The sequence below is a fragment of the Colius striatus genome, chromosome 3 (genome assembly GCF_028858725.1).
Source record: "Colius striatus isolate bColStr4 chromosome 3, bColStr4.1.hap1, whole genome shotgun sequence".
NCBI lineage: Eukaryota > Metazoa > Chordata > Aves > Coliiformes > Coliidae > Colius > Colius striatus.
In genome coordinates, this window is record NC_084761.1 from 52,157,783 (window position 1) to 52,175,224 (window position 17,442).

The 17,442-nt window shown below is 36.6% G+C and overlaps 1 protein-coding gene across 7 annotated transcripts in view; it reads right to left on the reverse strand.

The window, feature by feature from the left end:
* FBXW7 (F-box and WD repeat domain containing 7) overlaps window positions 1-17,442 on the reverse strand; it is a 185,331-nt gene that overhangs the window by 70,058 nt on the left and 97,831 nt on the right. The window contains exons 3-4 of one of the 7 annotated variants that reach the window (XR_009818446.1): window positions 14,900-14,986; window positions 12,430-12,529 (exon numbers count right to left, since the gene is read on the reverse strand). The exons of 4 other annotated variants lie outside the window; for them this stretch is intronic. Coding sequence is in view for 2 of the 3 variants with exons in the window: in XM_061992979.1 (XP_061848963.1) it covers window positions 15,082-15,117 (36 nt within the window). In the remaining variant the exon portion in view is untranslated. Of the gene's footprint in view, window positions 1-12,429; window positions 12,530-14,869; window positions 14,987-15,048; window positions 15,118-17,442 lie in introns of those variants that run through there. 2 more of the 7 variants (XM_061992980.1, XM_061992979.1) reach the window with 2 other exon arrangements.

Below are 17,442 nucleotides of genomic sequence, written 5' to 3' on the forward strand. Positions count from 1 at the left end.
CTTCCAAATTAGGAGAGGTGCAAATTATGTTTTTTAATATTCCTGCACTTCAGTGACTAGTGAGAATTTTTACTGCAAATCTCCCCTCTGTATCAGGAAAAGTGAAAGAGGAGTTGGGGTGTGGGGGGTGGAGGGCAGGCAAAGACTTCTGCACCCACCTCTCCTCACTAACATGTTCTCAATAATTAATTTCCTGAGGATGTCTTAGATGTCTTCAAACATTCACTTTCTCCACATACCAGAAAGATCACTTCCGATACATGCTCTTCCTAAATCAAGAAAAATAAGGCTGGACACAGCTATAAACAGACAAATATGCAGTATTTATGGACATTTAAAACATTCACTTGTGTGCTCAAATTAAAATGGGCCAGCACTTCAGAACAGGAAACTATCTCCTCTTGACCCTCTCAGAAGTTTGGATGCCTTCCCAGAAATCTCAAGACTGGTGCGGGGCTTAGTACAGTGCCTGCAAGACAGCTGCATCTGGATACAACCCTTCATGAGAATGCACAGGACAAACCAAGAACAGTAGGTTGAACAGATGTAATAAACTGAAGTGGTGTCAGGTCCAGAAAGTGATCCACATTAATCAGATGCTCCAAAGAAATATCACTCAGTAAGGTAGTGCAATATGCAGGCCATCTGAAAAGAGAACTTTAGTTATGTCAAGAGATCTCAGGGAAACCTACAATCAACCTCACAGCTCGGTACCAGGCAGTTCAAGCTGCCTCTTCTTCTGGGAGGAAATGGCTACAATTCACTCAAGGTTTCCCCTGTGATGACCAGCTCTTTATGTAACAAGAATACAGAAGCAGAGAAGAAACTAAAAGAAATTTACAGCAAACTAGTTTCACAAGTCAATGGAATCATTCCAACAAAATTATAACAAACTTTCTTTGACCTGTGATGAGGGAGGGGTATGTTAAAAATTAATTGACAAACAAACCCTAAAATAAACCTACTGTTGCAATTCAAATCTACATAATAGCACATACAAATTAGGCCCTGATCAAAATAGCTGCTGTTATTCTAATCCATTTTCTTTCTGAAGTGAAGTAGTACTGCTATGGATGCATGTCCTTAATCTGGGAATTAATTTCAGCCCTCACATTAACTGCAATTAGTGTCAAATTTTTATAGTTCAAAGTGACCTCAACACATAAATGTATTTCAAACACGATGAGAAAACCAACAATTTCTACCAGAAGCAATTTTATACCACTAGATAAATCTTGGTCGGAAATAGCACTGACACTGTTGATCCTGTCATAGGCTAAAGGGATGATGTAGCCTTCATTTGTATGATTAGTTTTTTGTCATGTGCAGTGCTTATTAGATAATCTTACTTATTTCTTGTATTAAGTGTGAATGGAAGCTGCAAAAAAAAAAATGGCAAGCTTATATGTCTAATACATGAAACAAACAAAAGATTATCACTCTTTAAAACAAATACATCCATCCCCAAATAAAAAGTTGCACAAGCATCTATTCCGGATGATAATCAAGAGAAGAGAATTGGTACCAAGTATGAGAATTTATTGTCTGTTTAGAGATAATAAAGCAACAGAAGTAGAAATTGATTAACAATGTAATATTTTAATACTTTATTATACTTAAATCTGAAGGCATGTATTTTTAAAAAAATAATTAATACATGTTGTATTTTTGTATTTCTTTGACCTGATGGCTTATCTGGTTCAATTAGGAAATATTAGACTAGCCAGCTACAGATACTTCCTCATTTCATTGAAGGAGGTGCGTGGGCAGAAAGGGCTTCTGAGTCTAATCAGAGAAGCAAAGGACAGGAACACTGTGGGTGTAAATAGGCAGGAAAGAAAAGAGATACACTTTAGAGGAGATATATGGACAGAACAGGCACTAGACAGCAGAAGAGTTGTTTAATAGCTGGGTATCTAGACAGGATTTGGAGAAGGGGAGGTAAAAGAAGGGAAGACTGAGAAGTCAGGAAGAAATTTACGATAAGAATCCAGTCTGAAATTTCACTTGACAACAAACCACAGAAGAAATGCAAGATGGAATGTAGTAGTGCTGCAAATATGTTAAAATTGCAAAAATTCTTGCCAGCTGCTGCTGTTATCATGAGAAGTAATCTTATGTTAGGTTTATTAATAGCAACATGCTTTTGAAAAGATTGCCATTTATACTTGCAGAACAGTGTATCATGCAGATTGACTTAGAGCAACAAAATCTAAACTGTTTTACTAGTATGTTTACCTAAACATAGGGTAAGTAAAAAAAGGGCACTAAAAATGTACCAAAAATATCTTTTAGAGCACCTACTCTGCTGTTCTTTTTCAATTTTTAGAAAGTAAAACTCTGTTGGAAGAATATCCTTAGAAAGAGAGCACTATAGTGTCACCTACAGACTTCTGGCCCACGAGCCAAGGAACAATTTTCTGTTTATAGCAGTCAAAAGCACATTATTTCCATTTTGTCTTACTGCTTGTAGAGATGAAAAGACAGAAGTTCTCTGTGCAGGGCCAATTTTGCATAAAGCACATACGAAGCTATTATAATTGGAATAATAGTACTGGTAAATAAAAGTACACTTTTCAAAACCATGTCTGTAAATATAAATGGGGGAACTTAAATAATCAGGGAAGATACTATATGATACCATGTAAGAGCAGTACGCAGCAACCCGTTACCTTCATTATACACTAGCTATATTATAAGCTGAAATATACACCAACTACAGAAACTGAAGATAAATTTAATTTTAGAAACTCCACAGGAAGGTAAACACATTAAAATAATCTGGTTTCAAATTTGCATGTTCTTGCATGATACAGATTCCCAAAGATTTTTGCCTACCTTCTACATACAGGTTTCCTCTTTTTTTGCAACTTACGAATAAAAGTCTATGTACTACCTTGCACACACAAAGCAATTCAACATACACAAGCTTAATAAACTACTTGAAACAATGAACCATCTGAAACAGAGAAGAGAGAAAGAAGTATGTTTTACTAATTACAACACAAAGCATCTGCTATCTTTGACACATTATTATACTACACCCTGTAAAACAGAAACATTTCCCTAGCTCACAGAGAAGTTTAATACATTAGCATTTATCAAGTGCTACGAGTTCCTTTGATACTAAGTATAAAATAAATTCAGATAAAGAAGTATTACCAAACTCAGATAATTGTGGAAGAACACATACAGAATAATATATTTAGACTTTTAGTATAATTTATGTATTTTAACTCATTCTTCTTCACTCTTCCCTTCATCAATCAGTTTAGGGTCAAGAGATCTTTGGTGGTCAATATATTAGAATGTGCTTGACAAAACAAATGAAAAATGCCACACACAAATATTACAACGTTTTGGCTACTACTTCAAAACGTTACATAAGTAGCAAAGTTATTAAAACCAAATTTACTGTATTGCCTTCTTGCACAGAATCAACATTTTCATATGACATACATAACCAGCGTTCTCTTTCACAAACATGTATACTTGAAGCACAGTAAAAATGTAGAACAGTTTGCAATTAGCATCTGAATTTTTAAGAAAAATAATTACCCTACTTCATGGATTGTATACTTTACTATTGAAATCATGTCAATTTGAGAGGCAAGTAACTAGAGAAGTTCTCCTGACATGTGATCAAACTGCACATGACTACACAAATGATCTGCAACCATCTTAATTCTCTTACCAAACCAGTTACTCAAAAAATATTTTGTGGAACCCAACAAATCTGAAGTACAGGCTTCCTCAACTAAAAGTAAAGAAAGGGAAAAGTCCTATCAACTCCAATATTATTTTCTTGCCTTTTCAAACAACCAAGTAACATTATAAAATACCTGAACAGAATTTGGAAATTCCTATGCAAAACAGTATTTTCTAATAATTTTACAATTAAATAAAGATAAATAAGAGTACTAGGAGCTGGAAAGAGGGCAAAGGGTGTGAGAAGAAAAATAAACCCCCTTTTAACAGAGCATGAATATCAATGAGAAGCTGTGGGAAGAAAACAGAATTAACAGTCCTAAACAAGGTGAAGGGCAAGTGAGATAGTGCAGACAAGAGCCTCAGACAGAATTTGGAAGAAAACCACAAACTGAGCCGTAAAACTAGAAATGAAGTGGGATCTTCACTCGGAGTGAAACTACTTAAACTGGCAAAACCATCATTCCCTCACCATAACAGTTCATCACACAAGGAACAACAATTAGCCAGTTGTGATAAGCGGCAGATATTGAGAGTAAGATGCTAATCCTACAACTCTGCTTATTACTTGTCAGAGGGTTATTCTAGCTCAGGTCAATTCTACTCAAAATCTGGAGAATACTAGAACAAAGACTGCCAGTTAAAATTAATTTGCTCTCTTTGTGTTCTGTTTTGGGATAGTCATGACACGAAAGAGTATTCTTCTCTCACAAAGGATCCTTTCCCCATACCTGAGAAAGCTCTCTTCAGGAAATTAAAATGGCTTAATTTGTTGTAGGAGAACAAAAAGTGTTTACTTAATGATAAAAGGGACCACAGAAAGAGAAAAAGGAGATTCACAGTTAAAGCAATTAAGTTTCAAAGCAATAAATTCAGTATTTAATTACACATTTAATGAGTTTCCCTCTGGCACAATCAATCAGCAAAGGGGCAGCTGGGTCAGTTTATGGCATCACTGCTGTCTCACATTCCCTCTTTTCTTCTGCTGGATGCTATAACCTCCACAGCTTGAGACAATAAAACAGATAAACTTTAAGCAGGTAAAGAGCTTTCACAAAGTTAATCCAGCATGTTTGAATAACTAAACGTGAATAACAATAAACGCTTCTAAAGACATCTAAACGATTTGCACAAAGGAGTAAAATTGCTCAGGCAACCTTCCTCCTGACACCTCCTGAAGGGAAGCGACTGACTGCAGAATCATCATAACAGGCTTTTAGCATCTGCACCCGCGCATCAGTCTGTAACAGACAGCACTGCTCACTGCACAAGAAATGGAAGTTTCAAATGTATCAACACCACAAAGAAAAACATTTTAGCTAACATTAAATATGAATGAGTTTCCAATTGCTGCTTTTATCTTGGCCAGAAATAGGTAGAACGATTTAAATACAAAAGTGTTCCTCAAAGAGTCAAGCATGGTGACAGAGGATCACCGAGTATTCTGAGAAAAAACAGCTCTGGAAGAGAGGAAAAAACCCAACATCACCAACCACTCTCTCGACCTCCTTCCCTTGACCCTTGCCAAAAAAGCCCTAAGCAAGTTGTCAGAGGTTGTACTGACCCAGTACAGCAGGTTGGACTAGATATGCACAGTTTAGCTCACAATTTTCTGTTTTCCAGGCAACACAGAGAGCAGCTATTTGAACAGCAAACTAAATGCTTCCCTCCTACAAAGAGCTCTCTTAAGCTCAGAGCTACTATAACACCCCACAGAAGGGGAGTGGCACAGAGAAGTATACTTTTGCATGTATCTAGTTTTATAGAGCCATAAATACCAGTTACATCTCTGACTGTATACATGGTTTTAAGGTTTAAAGATATATATATATGTGTGTGTGTATATGTACATATAGATATATATATATATATAAAAACTGCTTGATTTTGTTATGGCTTGGCAAACCTCTTGTAAGCATAGCCTGGGAAATCACAAAGCTTTTGCATCAGGCTCAATCACTCCACCTTGAATTGACCATACAACTGAGCATCTCTCAAATTCTTTTTCCACTTCTATGACTCCTATCTTATTCCCTCTTTTAAAACAGTGCAGAGTCAACTGGTTTGAAAACAAAATGAAAGAGATAATTCAAGAAAGAAGGAAAAAAGAAGAGTGAATAATTTTTAGACTGCATCTGCTCCACATTGAGAAAAGTAACATACTTTTACTTGAGGCTATCAGCTCACACAGGAAAAACTTCTATTTCTCTTACGAGAGAAGACAAAAGGCATGAGAAAAGCAGATTCACAGAGGAGATACTGCATATACTTTAAAAATAAGTAAAAGTTCCTTTGAAGAGGTGCAAAAGACTATGAGACCTGATGACGTACATCCACATGTCCCAAAGGAACGAGTGGATAAAGTGGCTAAGCCACTATCTGTCATAGTTGAGAAGTTGTCACAGTAATGTGAAGAACTCACTGCCTGGAGAAGGGGAAACACAACCCCCATTTGTAAAAAGGGAACAAAGGAAGACCCAGGGAAGTACAGGCCAGATCATGGAGCACATCATCCTAGAAATGATGGGAAGGCACATGGAAAATAAGGAAGTAATTGGTGAAAGTCAACATGGCTTCACTGCAGGCAAATTGTGCCTGACAAATTTGGTGTCCTTTTGTGATGAGGTTGGAGAGTTGGCAGGTAATGGAAGAGCAATTGATGTAATCTGTCTGGACACGTACAAAGCATTTGACACTATATCCTTGTCCCTAAATGGGAGAGACACGGATTTGATGGACAGACCACTGAGTGGGTAAGGAAACTGGCTGGCTGGTCGCACTCAGAGCTGCAGCCTACAGCTTGATGTCTGAGTGGAGAGCAGTGAAGTGTAGTGTTCCTCAGGGGTCGGTACTGGCACTGGCGCTGTTTAACATCCTTGTTGGCAACATGGACAGTGGAACTGAGAGCTTCCTCAGCAAGTTTGCTGCCGACACCAAGGTGTGTGGACTAGCTGACAAGCTGGAGGGAAGAGATGCCATCCAGAGGGACTTTGACAGGCTGGAGAGGACAGCCCATGCAAACCTCATGAAGTTCAACAAGGCCAAGGACAAAATCCTGAACATGAGACAATCTCAAGCACAAATACAGATTGGGCTTAGAGTGGATGGAGAGCAGCTCTGCAGACAAGGACCTGGGGGTATTGAATGAAAAACTGAATATGACCTGGCCATATGCGCTTGCAGCTCAGAAAGCCAACCATATCCTGAGACGCATCAAAAGAAGTCTGGCCAGCAGTTTGAGGGAGGTGATTCTCCCCCTCCATTCTGCTGTCTCAAGACTCCACCCGGAGCATCCAGCTCTGAAGCCCCCAGCAAAAGGAGGAAATGGACCCATTGGAGCAAGTGCAGAGAAGGGCCATTAAGACGCTCCTAGGGCTGGACCACCTATCCTTTTAAGACATGCTGAGAGAGTTGGAGTTGTTCAGCCTGGAGAAGGCTACCGAGAGACCTTTGAGAGCAGGCTTCCAGTACCTCTAGGAAAGCTGAAGAGGGCCATTTCTACAAGAGCATGAAAGGGTAAGACAAGGGATTATGCCTTTAAATTCAAAGAGGGTAGATGTAGATTATATGTAAGGAAGAAGTTCTTCCCTGTGAGGCTGTGGAACAGTTTGTCCAGAGAGGTCATTGCTGCCCCATCCATGGAGACCAGGCTGGATGGAGCTTTGAGCAAACTGGTCTAGTAGGTGTCTCTGTCCATGGTGATCCTGCCATAGGAGGATCATTAAGGTCCTTTCAACCCAAACCTTTCCATGTTTCTATGTAACAGAAGTAGTGAAATGCAAGATAGGAGGTTATATCATTTCAGATAAAGCTAAATATTTTGTCTGTTAAGTAACTTCTTACTGTCATCCATGAAATAACATGCTGTATTCAAGGAAGAAACACAATTTGTTGTTACAAGTAAATAAATGGTGGATGTCAGGAAGTTGGGGCATCCCTTTTTTCTATTATATCTAGTGACAGGACAAGAGGTAATGGGATGAAGCTGGAACACAAAAAATTCCATTTAATCTTAAGAAAACATTTCACTGTGAGGGTGACAGAGCCCTGGCACAGGCTGTCCAGGGAAAGTGTGGAGTCTCCTTCTCTGGAGGTCTTCAAAATCCACCTGTATGCATTTTTATGTAACCTGATCTCAGTGGACCTGCTTCTGCAGGGGTGGTTAGACTAAATGATCTCTAAAGGTCCCTTCGCAACCCTACCATGCTATGATTCTATGAATTTGCTCATGTGTAAGACATATTAGTATTTCAAATAAATTATTAGCATACTAGTCAACCAGAGGAAGGAAAGGGAATTGATGTCTTGTTCCAAATGTTCTAACTGTAGTAACAAACAGACTGATATCATTCATAATATGTTACACCTGTGCTTGCTCTTTTATATAAAACACAAAAGCTAGGATATAAATAAATGCTTAAATACTTTATTCTATGTTCACCTAAAGCATAATTTTATCCTGTAGAGAAGCATTTCACTGATAAACTGCCAAAATTTGGTTGTATACATTTTAAGGGTGAAGCATATGCACATATTGTGAACCTGTTCTCACAAAACAGTACAATATAACAGAATCTTTGCCATTTTGAAGGTACAGGCACTGAAAATGGATACATTTATTACCTTGACTTTTCTAGCTTGAAATACCACAGAGTACACACTGAAACTCCTGCTTTAGAAAATTTCAGTGCAACTCTAAGCCACTTGAAATGAAGGAGTGCTCAAAAAAAGAAAGGTGCTTTCACAAATTCTCTAGCTTACTAGTGCTTCTTAAAAACACATATTCACTGTACTGAAATTATTATACAGCAACCCCCAAGAGCAACAAGTACCGGAATTTTCAGGAAAAAGCATGGAAAACTAAAGAGAGAAGAAATCTAATTTTAAAGCACAGCTTTTAAAACTGCTCAGAATGATAACAATTCAGAAGGAAAAACACTTCCACTGTTAGTGGTATAAGAGCAGTCTAAAGGAAAAAAATCCCATAGTTAATTAAGAGGCCAATTTCCTATCAACTGAAAGTATTTACCAAGGCAAAGAAAATACAGCACTTGATTACGGAACATACGTGACATACGTGACTGTCTCATAAGTATGTTCAATGATCAGCTGCAGTCACATCACACTGAAGAGCTAAATGATATCTGATACCTGAAGTGTGAACTAGTTGAAAGGTATTCATTGCTTCTTCACTTTATACTCCAAAATCTACTTCAGTGCCTACTAAAGGTAAATTAACAGCTAAAGAAGACCATGGCCACGTCTGTGTCTGATGGTACTGGACTGATGTTTTCAGTGACAGCTCTGAAGGACTACATCCATTTATTGTTAAGTTTCGTACTTTTAGAGCTATGCACTAAAGTTATTCTGAAGTGCTACACAAAGAATGCTAAGCAATACTATTTTTAACTGCATTCAGATTAGCAGTATTGCAGACAAGTATTTTAACTACATGAGCAAACTGGCAAAAATGCATAAGGGCAAACTGTTAAGTCCTGTGACCATTTATAGTGCACTTCTTGATAGAAGCTCAGTGTAACTAATGCAGAGGATGCAGAAGCTATGAATTGTCAGCTCTCATAACAGAAGTATTTTTACTCCCAAGGATCATAGTACACATTTTAAAGATGTTTTGCTTGGTTTAATGTACAATTAAGGAGGAGAAGAAATGAGTTCAAACCAGGAGAAGGTCCATAATCTGTAAGTCAGGTCAGTGTCTGAATGGCCCAGTCACACACTTGTCGCAAAAAAGTTGGGTTTGGCATATTACCAACTCAATAACCTGAAGCAAACTGTAGCTCATTTTCTAAAGCACATCAAGTTTAGTTATGCTAAATAATTCAATGCATTACTTATTACATGAAAAGCAGAAATTTAAAAAAGAGATCTAGGTGTTGCATATTGGTGAAGACTTTGGATCAGAATTCATATTTTATAGGAAAACACTTTTTTTGGTTTTTGCTATGCTTAGTAAAACAATAAATTTAGATAACAGTAGTGATTCTCTCATCTGTTGATATCCAAAATTAGGCTGGGGTTTTGGGTTTTTTTTTGGTGGGCTGATTGTTCGGTTCGGGGTGGGTTTTTTGCTTTTAATATGCATAAATGGAAATGCAGATCTTATATGCAACCTACACGTGTTAGCATGGAAGGATCCCAATATGGTAATCATTATGAGTTGCTTTGAGCATTGCTAGGCATGAGACTAAAGGCGGAGCTCTAATCTTCTCCACTATCAGCAGCCATCATACTGAGAATTATTAGTTTCAGAAACAAGATAAACTTTAATAGATTTATGATAACTTAGCTCTTCAAACCTGTATATACAGCATTTCTTAATTTCCTCCATAGTCCTAATGCTAAAAGAAAAATAGATGCTAAACAGCTTCTTAAATCCTCCTAGTCTTAAAATCTCCGAGTCATTGAATCGACTGCTTGAATGTGGTGTAGGACAGGACAACCAACATAGATTGTGATCATTTGGGAACAATGCACAGTCTTCAGAGAATTATTTAAGAATTTTTTTTTTCCATACTTAAGCTAATGTGTAACCACACATCTCAATACAGGAAATATACACATAAAACAAACATCAGCATTTAAGTTAAAATACAATAATGGATTAATATAGCCCCTAAAAGGCCTGTAAAGTATATCTAGTAAACTTATCTTGTACTATGCTTTATTCAACATAAAGGAACTAAAACTATCCAAACATATTCCAAATATTTGTTTTCAATCAAAGGGATCTCAAATAATATAAAAAAATTTAAAGCACATCTATTAAAACATACTGAGTTATTTTATCACCTTGAAACTTAGGAAACGTTCCTATTCAATGTTCACAAAAACACATATGTGTAATAGCTAATTTCACAAAAAATACTTTTCTGAAATGCACTTGATTCAATATTCAGTCATGTATGTACACATATAACATTCTATTTTTTTGCATTGTTTTATGCTGAAATTATGCCGCTAGCTTTCAACACATGCCATATACCTTTTACATACAAGAAACATGCTCAGGCATTCACAGCAACTTAGTAAAAACAAATCAAGTTTCCATGGATGATCTTGTCAAATTTATATTTCACCTATGATTTAAATAAGTTGACTAAAAAGGAATATATTAACATTCAAGGAAAGTTGGCATATTCACAAAAGCTGAGCTAGATTTTAAAATTTGCATCAATAAATGGGAATACTGTTTTTCATTAATAACAGAAAACTTGAAGTAACGTTGGATTAATTAATTACTGAGAAAACAAAATATTTATAATTTTACTGAAAAAAACTCCAAAGACTTATAAAGAAGAAAAACTAATTTTACTTCAAGGAATGAGTTCAGCAGTATGCAAAATGAATAACAAAATCGCAATCTAAATTGAAATATACTCACTCTTTATTAAGAATCATATATTACGGAGAGAACTAAATACGAAATACTTGTTATTTATTTACATAATGTGCTTTAAGAGTCACTTTATTCATATAGTTCCTGAAGCTGTAGCATAAGACCTGTGAGAGTTTGTCAGGCTAGGATTGTCTATATATAAACTATATCGCAACCTCCACATAGTAACATGCTATTTTTATTTTCTGTAACAGCAAAAATGTTATATCTCCATTACTGAGTTACAAAGGTACTAATATTTTAAGAATTATTACTAGAAATGTTGAAATATTAACTATTTTAATATCTCTAAATTCTGTACTTCAGTATTCAACAAGTTGCATGTAATGTAATTAAAAACTGCATTTTATGAATTTGACTCCAAACTACTCACATCACCTAAAAGGGTGAATAAAAGCAAAATACACATTAATGAGTGGTCTGATTTTGTACAGTATTTATTTCATCTGCATGGTTTAAAGCTATGAAAGAATCTCTGGCATGTCCCTTTTAAATGAGTAATAGCTAAGACAACATGTATGGATTTAATTAAATTAAAGCTCAAAAACTATTGAAACAAGTGACCCAAGGGCTCCTCTATGGCACTCTGAGTGAACAGATAACACAGGTATGAATATTTCTTCATAGAATAAATGCACCATGACAAAGCACTGAGCTACAAGCCAAGTTATCAAAATTTAGGTTTTAAAGACTTTTCCACTTACCCGCCTACGGCAGAAGGGCAGGCCCTGTGCAATGATGCTGATGCTAAATATCTTCATCACGGTTTGGTGTGGTAGAGGTTCTTTGGCACTTTTAAGATCAACAGGAACCAAGCCATGGTTGATGGCAGTTTTCCCAGGTTTGGACATTTTATCGTTCTGACTTTGTCAAGCCTACTAATAATGCAAGAACATTGCTAAAACCTTTCCTTCTAAAGTTGCATGATGTCTTTTTTTTTTCTTTAGAAAAAAAAAAAGAGTTTCAGACTGGCAATTTAGCTCCCCACAGCCTCCTGCCTTTGTCTCTCAACCTTCCCTGCCAAGTGTCCTGACCTGTCTGCTGCTCAGTGAAGTGCAAGCTATCCTAGTATAGACAGGAATTAAACCACCAAGGGGCAGGCAGACTGCTCCTGCCAGTCAAACAGCTGGTGGACCTCCCCTGCAATGTTAGAAGAGCCCCTCTCCAAAAAGGGATCTGCAGATTGAAAAAGAAGATGAAAATCATGACTGCCAGGAGTTTTAATAACCACAGCCACTTACACGTGCGCTTTAATGGAAGAATTTCTTTAATTTGTTTTAAAATTTTTTACAAGTGTATGTTCTGCTTTCAGAGGAAGAACCCAAGGAGACTGCAACCTTCATTAGACAGCAACAGTGTTATGCAGGAGCAACTCCACCACTCTTTGGACAAAGTTCTTCTGGACTTTTAATAAAGTTTGACAGTTAGTGACAGAAAAACTGACCTGGATTTTGCTGTTTTTCAACCACACTGCCTCCATAAACATAATATTGCTAACACCCAAAAGTTAAAAAGGAAACAGGTTTTTTCTTAAAAAAAAAAAAAAAAAAAAAAAAAGAAGAAATCCCTAAATTGAAGATATTGACTTGAAACTTGCTCTTCTATCAAGAGTATTTTGTCTCACGTCATTTTTAGCCCTGGCCCTCCTTACTTGTGTACTGTTACTCAGCCTGCACGTCCTCCTGTCTCCTTGATGCTGTGACAGAAGCAACATCCAGGGGGCTTTAGCTCTAGGGATGCAATGGTACCAAACAGTTATCCCTTTTCTGACCAACACTGGTTTGGGTACCAGTTTTCTCAGGCCTATTTCTCACATTGAGGGAAAGGAGAAGGGCTCCCCCTCTGAGAACAGCATTCCCTGAAGGATGCAGGGAAAGGTCTGCCTGTCCTTAGCAACAAAAAGTCCACTTTTCTGGAAAAAAGTTCTGAATGAAAAAAGCTATAACAGTACTGTCGATTACTCAAATTATCCTCAATTAGTTTATTTCCATTTAAAATAATTTCTTGATCAAGTTAGCTTTCCTACAATGCCTCTAGGTTCCCACTGTCCTTTTCCAATCCCTATACTTTGGCATATTTTTAAAAAAGGTATTCAAATTTTGAAAACCTTTTAGAGCAAAACTAAGTAGAAAGAGACAAAAGCCTGTGAAAAAGTCTTACAAAATTGATAAGAGACACAGAAAGCCATCAAAGTCCTTGTATGAACCAAGTCTGTACAGTCCAAAACACGGTGAATAAATGACCATTAAGAAATCTCACAAATTCCTTTATGCAGAACCCAGCAAAGATAATTAACTGTGCAATTATGTGATGGCAAAAGAGGGAGTGCAATAATGTTTGAATGCTTGAAGTACAACACTGTAACTTGACAAAAGACAGCATTAAAATATGCCTGTATTAGCATCTCCACTTAGTCCTTTGTTTCCCCTTCAAAAAGCCAGACTCTAAGGATGATTGCTTCGCATATAGGGGGCCTCCCTCAACATTTGCTTGCTCAATGTTTTTTATAACAAATTCAAAAACCAAACCACCTCAAATCCATGTCTTATTGAGTATATATATGTTACAGTGTGCATTAACTTACAACAAAAACCTCTCTCAGACAAACAAACAAAAAAATCCTTATTTCTTTGCAGATGTTACATACAGAAATGCTGTGGCAGAATGCTGGGTAGCTTTGTATTTTCATGTGCTCTTTTTGTTTTGGTTCTTTCTTTTTACTATTCCATTCAAATACCATTCTAAAGTACATTTTGACATAGATTTTCATCTAAAAGACTATTTATGTTTCCTTGTTTTTATTTCACCCTATAAACTCCAAAATGCACTGTACCATTACCCTGTATCAACAGAGATGTCATTACAACACAATTGATACCTTGATTCTGAATTACTCCATATTTTAAACAAGTATTAGGCTTTGGCTTGGCTGGAAGACTTTGGAAAGGTGTCTTTGGATCTCAGTTTCACACAAATAAGAAAACTTCACTGAAGTACTCCACAGAAGGAGAAAGAGTAGCCTTTTGTTTCTACTTTGAATAAGTGCAGAACAGAGACAAAACCCCAAAAGAAATCAATTTGCATACTCCTATTGATGTATCATTAAAAAGAAGCAACAGGATAAAAAAAAAGAAGCAACAGGACAAAAAAAAGAAGCAATAGGACAAAAAAAAGAAGCAATAGGACAAAAAAAAAGCAACAGGACAAAAAAAAGAAGCAACAGGACAAAAAAAAGAAGCAACAGGACAAAAAAAAGAAGCAACAGGACAAATGGTCACTGTCTCAACTGTTCCAACAAAGGGAGGAGTTTACCTAAATGTACTTATATAATGAATTTAAATAGTATGTATATAACACGACAATATCAGATACATTATTTTGTACAAAGCAAATTCCAGATTCTAGTTTAATGAATAATATTTCATTCAATTGCACATAGGAACGTCTCTGTGCATGTGTGTGCACACTAAGAGAAAATGCTGAAAGAAACTTTGTCTTAAAAGATTATTTCATTACATAATTGTTGAAAGGAGTATTTGTCAGTGTGGCAGACCACTACTTTAGTACTAGCTGTTATTAGTTGATATCAGAACCTGGTATCTTACTACTTTACAGTCTTACTCCTCCCTAACCCCCCTAAGATTTCTTTTTTTAAAAAAAAAAAAAAAACACAACCAACCAAAAAAACAAAACCCCAAAATTGAAGCATCACATTAGCTAATAACCAAACTGCAAAACAGGAACAAAACTTGGCCCATTTACAGATTTACATACAATTGGGGAGCAGCCAAGACTGAAGTATGGCATTCTCCAAGCACCGCTCACAGCGCAAGTCTCCAGTCACAGGTTATTCTCACACCTCTGAAAAGACAAAACTCTGATGTCAACCCTTCTTTTTGTTGTTTGACATAAAAGTCCCAATAGTACATTGTTTTTTTTCCTCAGGAACTTCCAAACTATTCTACTGGAATCCCACAGGGATATACTTCTGGCTGGAAAAAAAAAAAAAAAGTATCATGTTCACTGTAGTTCCCTTTCTAAGTGGATGAAGCCAAAGCAAGATAGATAAGGCTATTTTTTTTTTTTTTGTCCCTTATGAAGTTACAATTTACCACACCCACAATGAAAAGCTTCAGTTTTCATCTCTGCCTATTTTTTCCTCCCTTTTTATCATCATCTCTGTTGGCCCAATTTGACAGAATCTTCTAGAGTTGACAATTGTTTTGTGTATTAACATTACTGGAAAAAAATAAACTCATAGCATTTTAATACGGTGATGGAACAGTCAAGACCCAGGGAGCCCTAAATGAACTATTTGCAAATATAGGAAAATTAAAATGCAGACAGCAAAACCGCAGACGGTTTTTCCAGTTCTGAACATTGGTGAACAGCTGCCCTCAAATGGATACAGTAGAGCACTGCAACATTTTAAAAGTCACCTTCTCTAAGTAATAGCATAATCATCCATTGAATATGTTTTATAATATACTTAGTAGATAGCATTTTTAGTAAGCTTTGCATAGCTATAGCATATCAAATGCACTATAGTTTACATTACACATAAGCCTTATTTGCTGACTTATATGCTGTTCTTTGCCCGTATGTAAGAATGGGTGAGAACAATTTTGTTAGCCAAGTGAGGCAGTCTATACACTGTTAACTACTCGCACACAGTGATTGTGGTCACAATTTTACTTATACGTGGGATTTCTAATACCAGTATACAAGTAATTCCCACACAATGCACTGCACATTAGTGTGCTTTGTACAGACAAACTAAGAAGATACATAAAAAAAAATCACTGCTGTACAAAACTAACTGCAAAGTATTAGTGGTGCAGCACAGAAAAAAAATCTCTTTCTCTAAAGATTCTCTATAGCATCCAAGTTTACCCAACACAAAAATTTGCATGTGTGGGAAAACATAATGACCCAGATCCCTGAAGACAATATGCAGGGAATCGGTGGAGAAGATACTTTTGATATCACAAGACCAGAATTTCCTTAAAAATATACACTTGGTAAAACATGTGAACTGATGGCTTTCCCTGTTATTTCAGGGAAAGAAATCACAAGTATAGACCTGTTTTACCACAAGCAAGAGAATGAACATAGTATGGTTCCAGGTGAGATTGTCATGTCAGTTTAAGTTATTACTGACATGACTTATGGTCTCAAAACATATGAGGTCCTACATGGAAGAGTCATTCTCAACAGTTCAGCCATAGCAAAGCTTTACTTGAAGCTTATGCCTTGCCATTAGTTTTGTCTAATGAATGGCTTCTATAGCATAAAGAAAAGAACAGCTGTTACCTGAACCTGTTTACATTGTCAGAGCAAAACCCAGTTCCATAAGGATTCAATTATGTCTAACCAGGTGATGGCTCACCCTGGAGACTTTGTCCTCAGCAGATGCCTTAGTAAGTATCTCTTTTTCCTACCTACCTTTTAGTTACCTTGAAAACTTGTGTAATCTCAACATGTCTCTGTCAAATTAGGTGAAAATTAGTCAAGAGATACATTAACTCTAGAAATAACACATCAGGCAGATATCTCAATTGCTCAAACTTTGGTTTCTTTGTCAACAACATTTAATAACACAATGAAGAAGAATCCAGATTTTCTTAACTTGTACTCATTCAGGTGATACTTCCTCATTATAACTCTGGCTCTGGAATCGTACTGAAGAATGGTCATTAAAAATTACTGTGATGAAGGAGGTTGGTATCTAATACCAAAAAAGCTACTTTAAAGCCTTTGTCCTGAAAGGGTAAGACAGAAATACACTTTCCACAGCTGCTGGTGAAAGATGGTGCAACATGTATGACACTCCTACACTGAAAAAAATTATGAAGGTTCAGACAAATATAGATCAGGATGATAGTAAAGCTGCTGTCTGGCAACATACTTCACACTCCACAAGACAGCATTCCCCAGAAATCTACTATTAGAGACCAAGGAAAACACTAAATACCAAGTATACCAGCAAAGGGGAAATCATCAGATGAATGTATCTACTAGACGTTTTTCATGCCTATGTGCATGCTCATGCCTGTTTAAGCATCCCATTATCTGAATGCGAGTGCATGGATAAAAGAAATAATACTTGAATTTGATCTACTGTGTTTTAATACTTGTGTATGGCATTTAACTACACTAGCCTTGACTGCTGGGGAATCCAAGCAGTGGGTCACATTAACCAATAGCAAAGGTTCACTGCTTTTAGCTTCTAATTGCAACTACCAGCACAAGTGAGTTTGAATGACTGTCAGTCATTGAATCTGTTCAATCTCACAGCTGATCTTTGGATCTGAAAT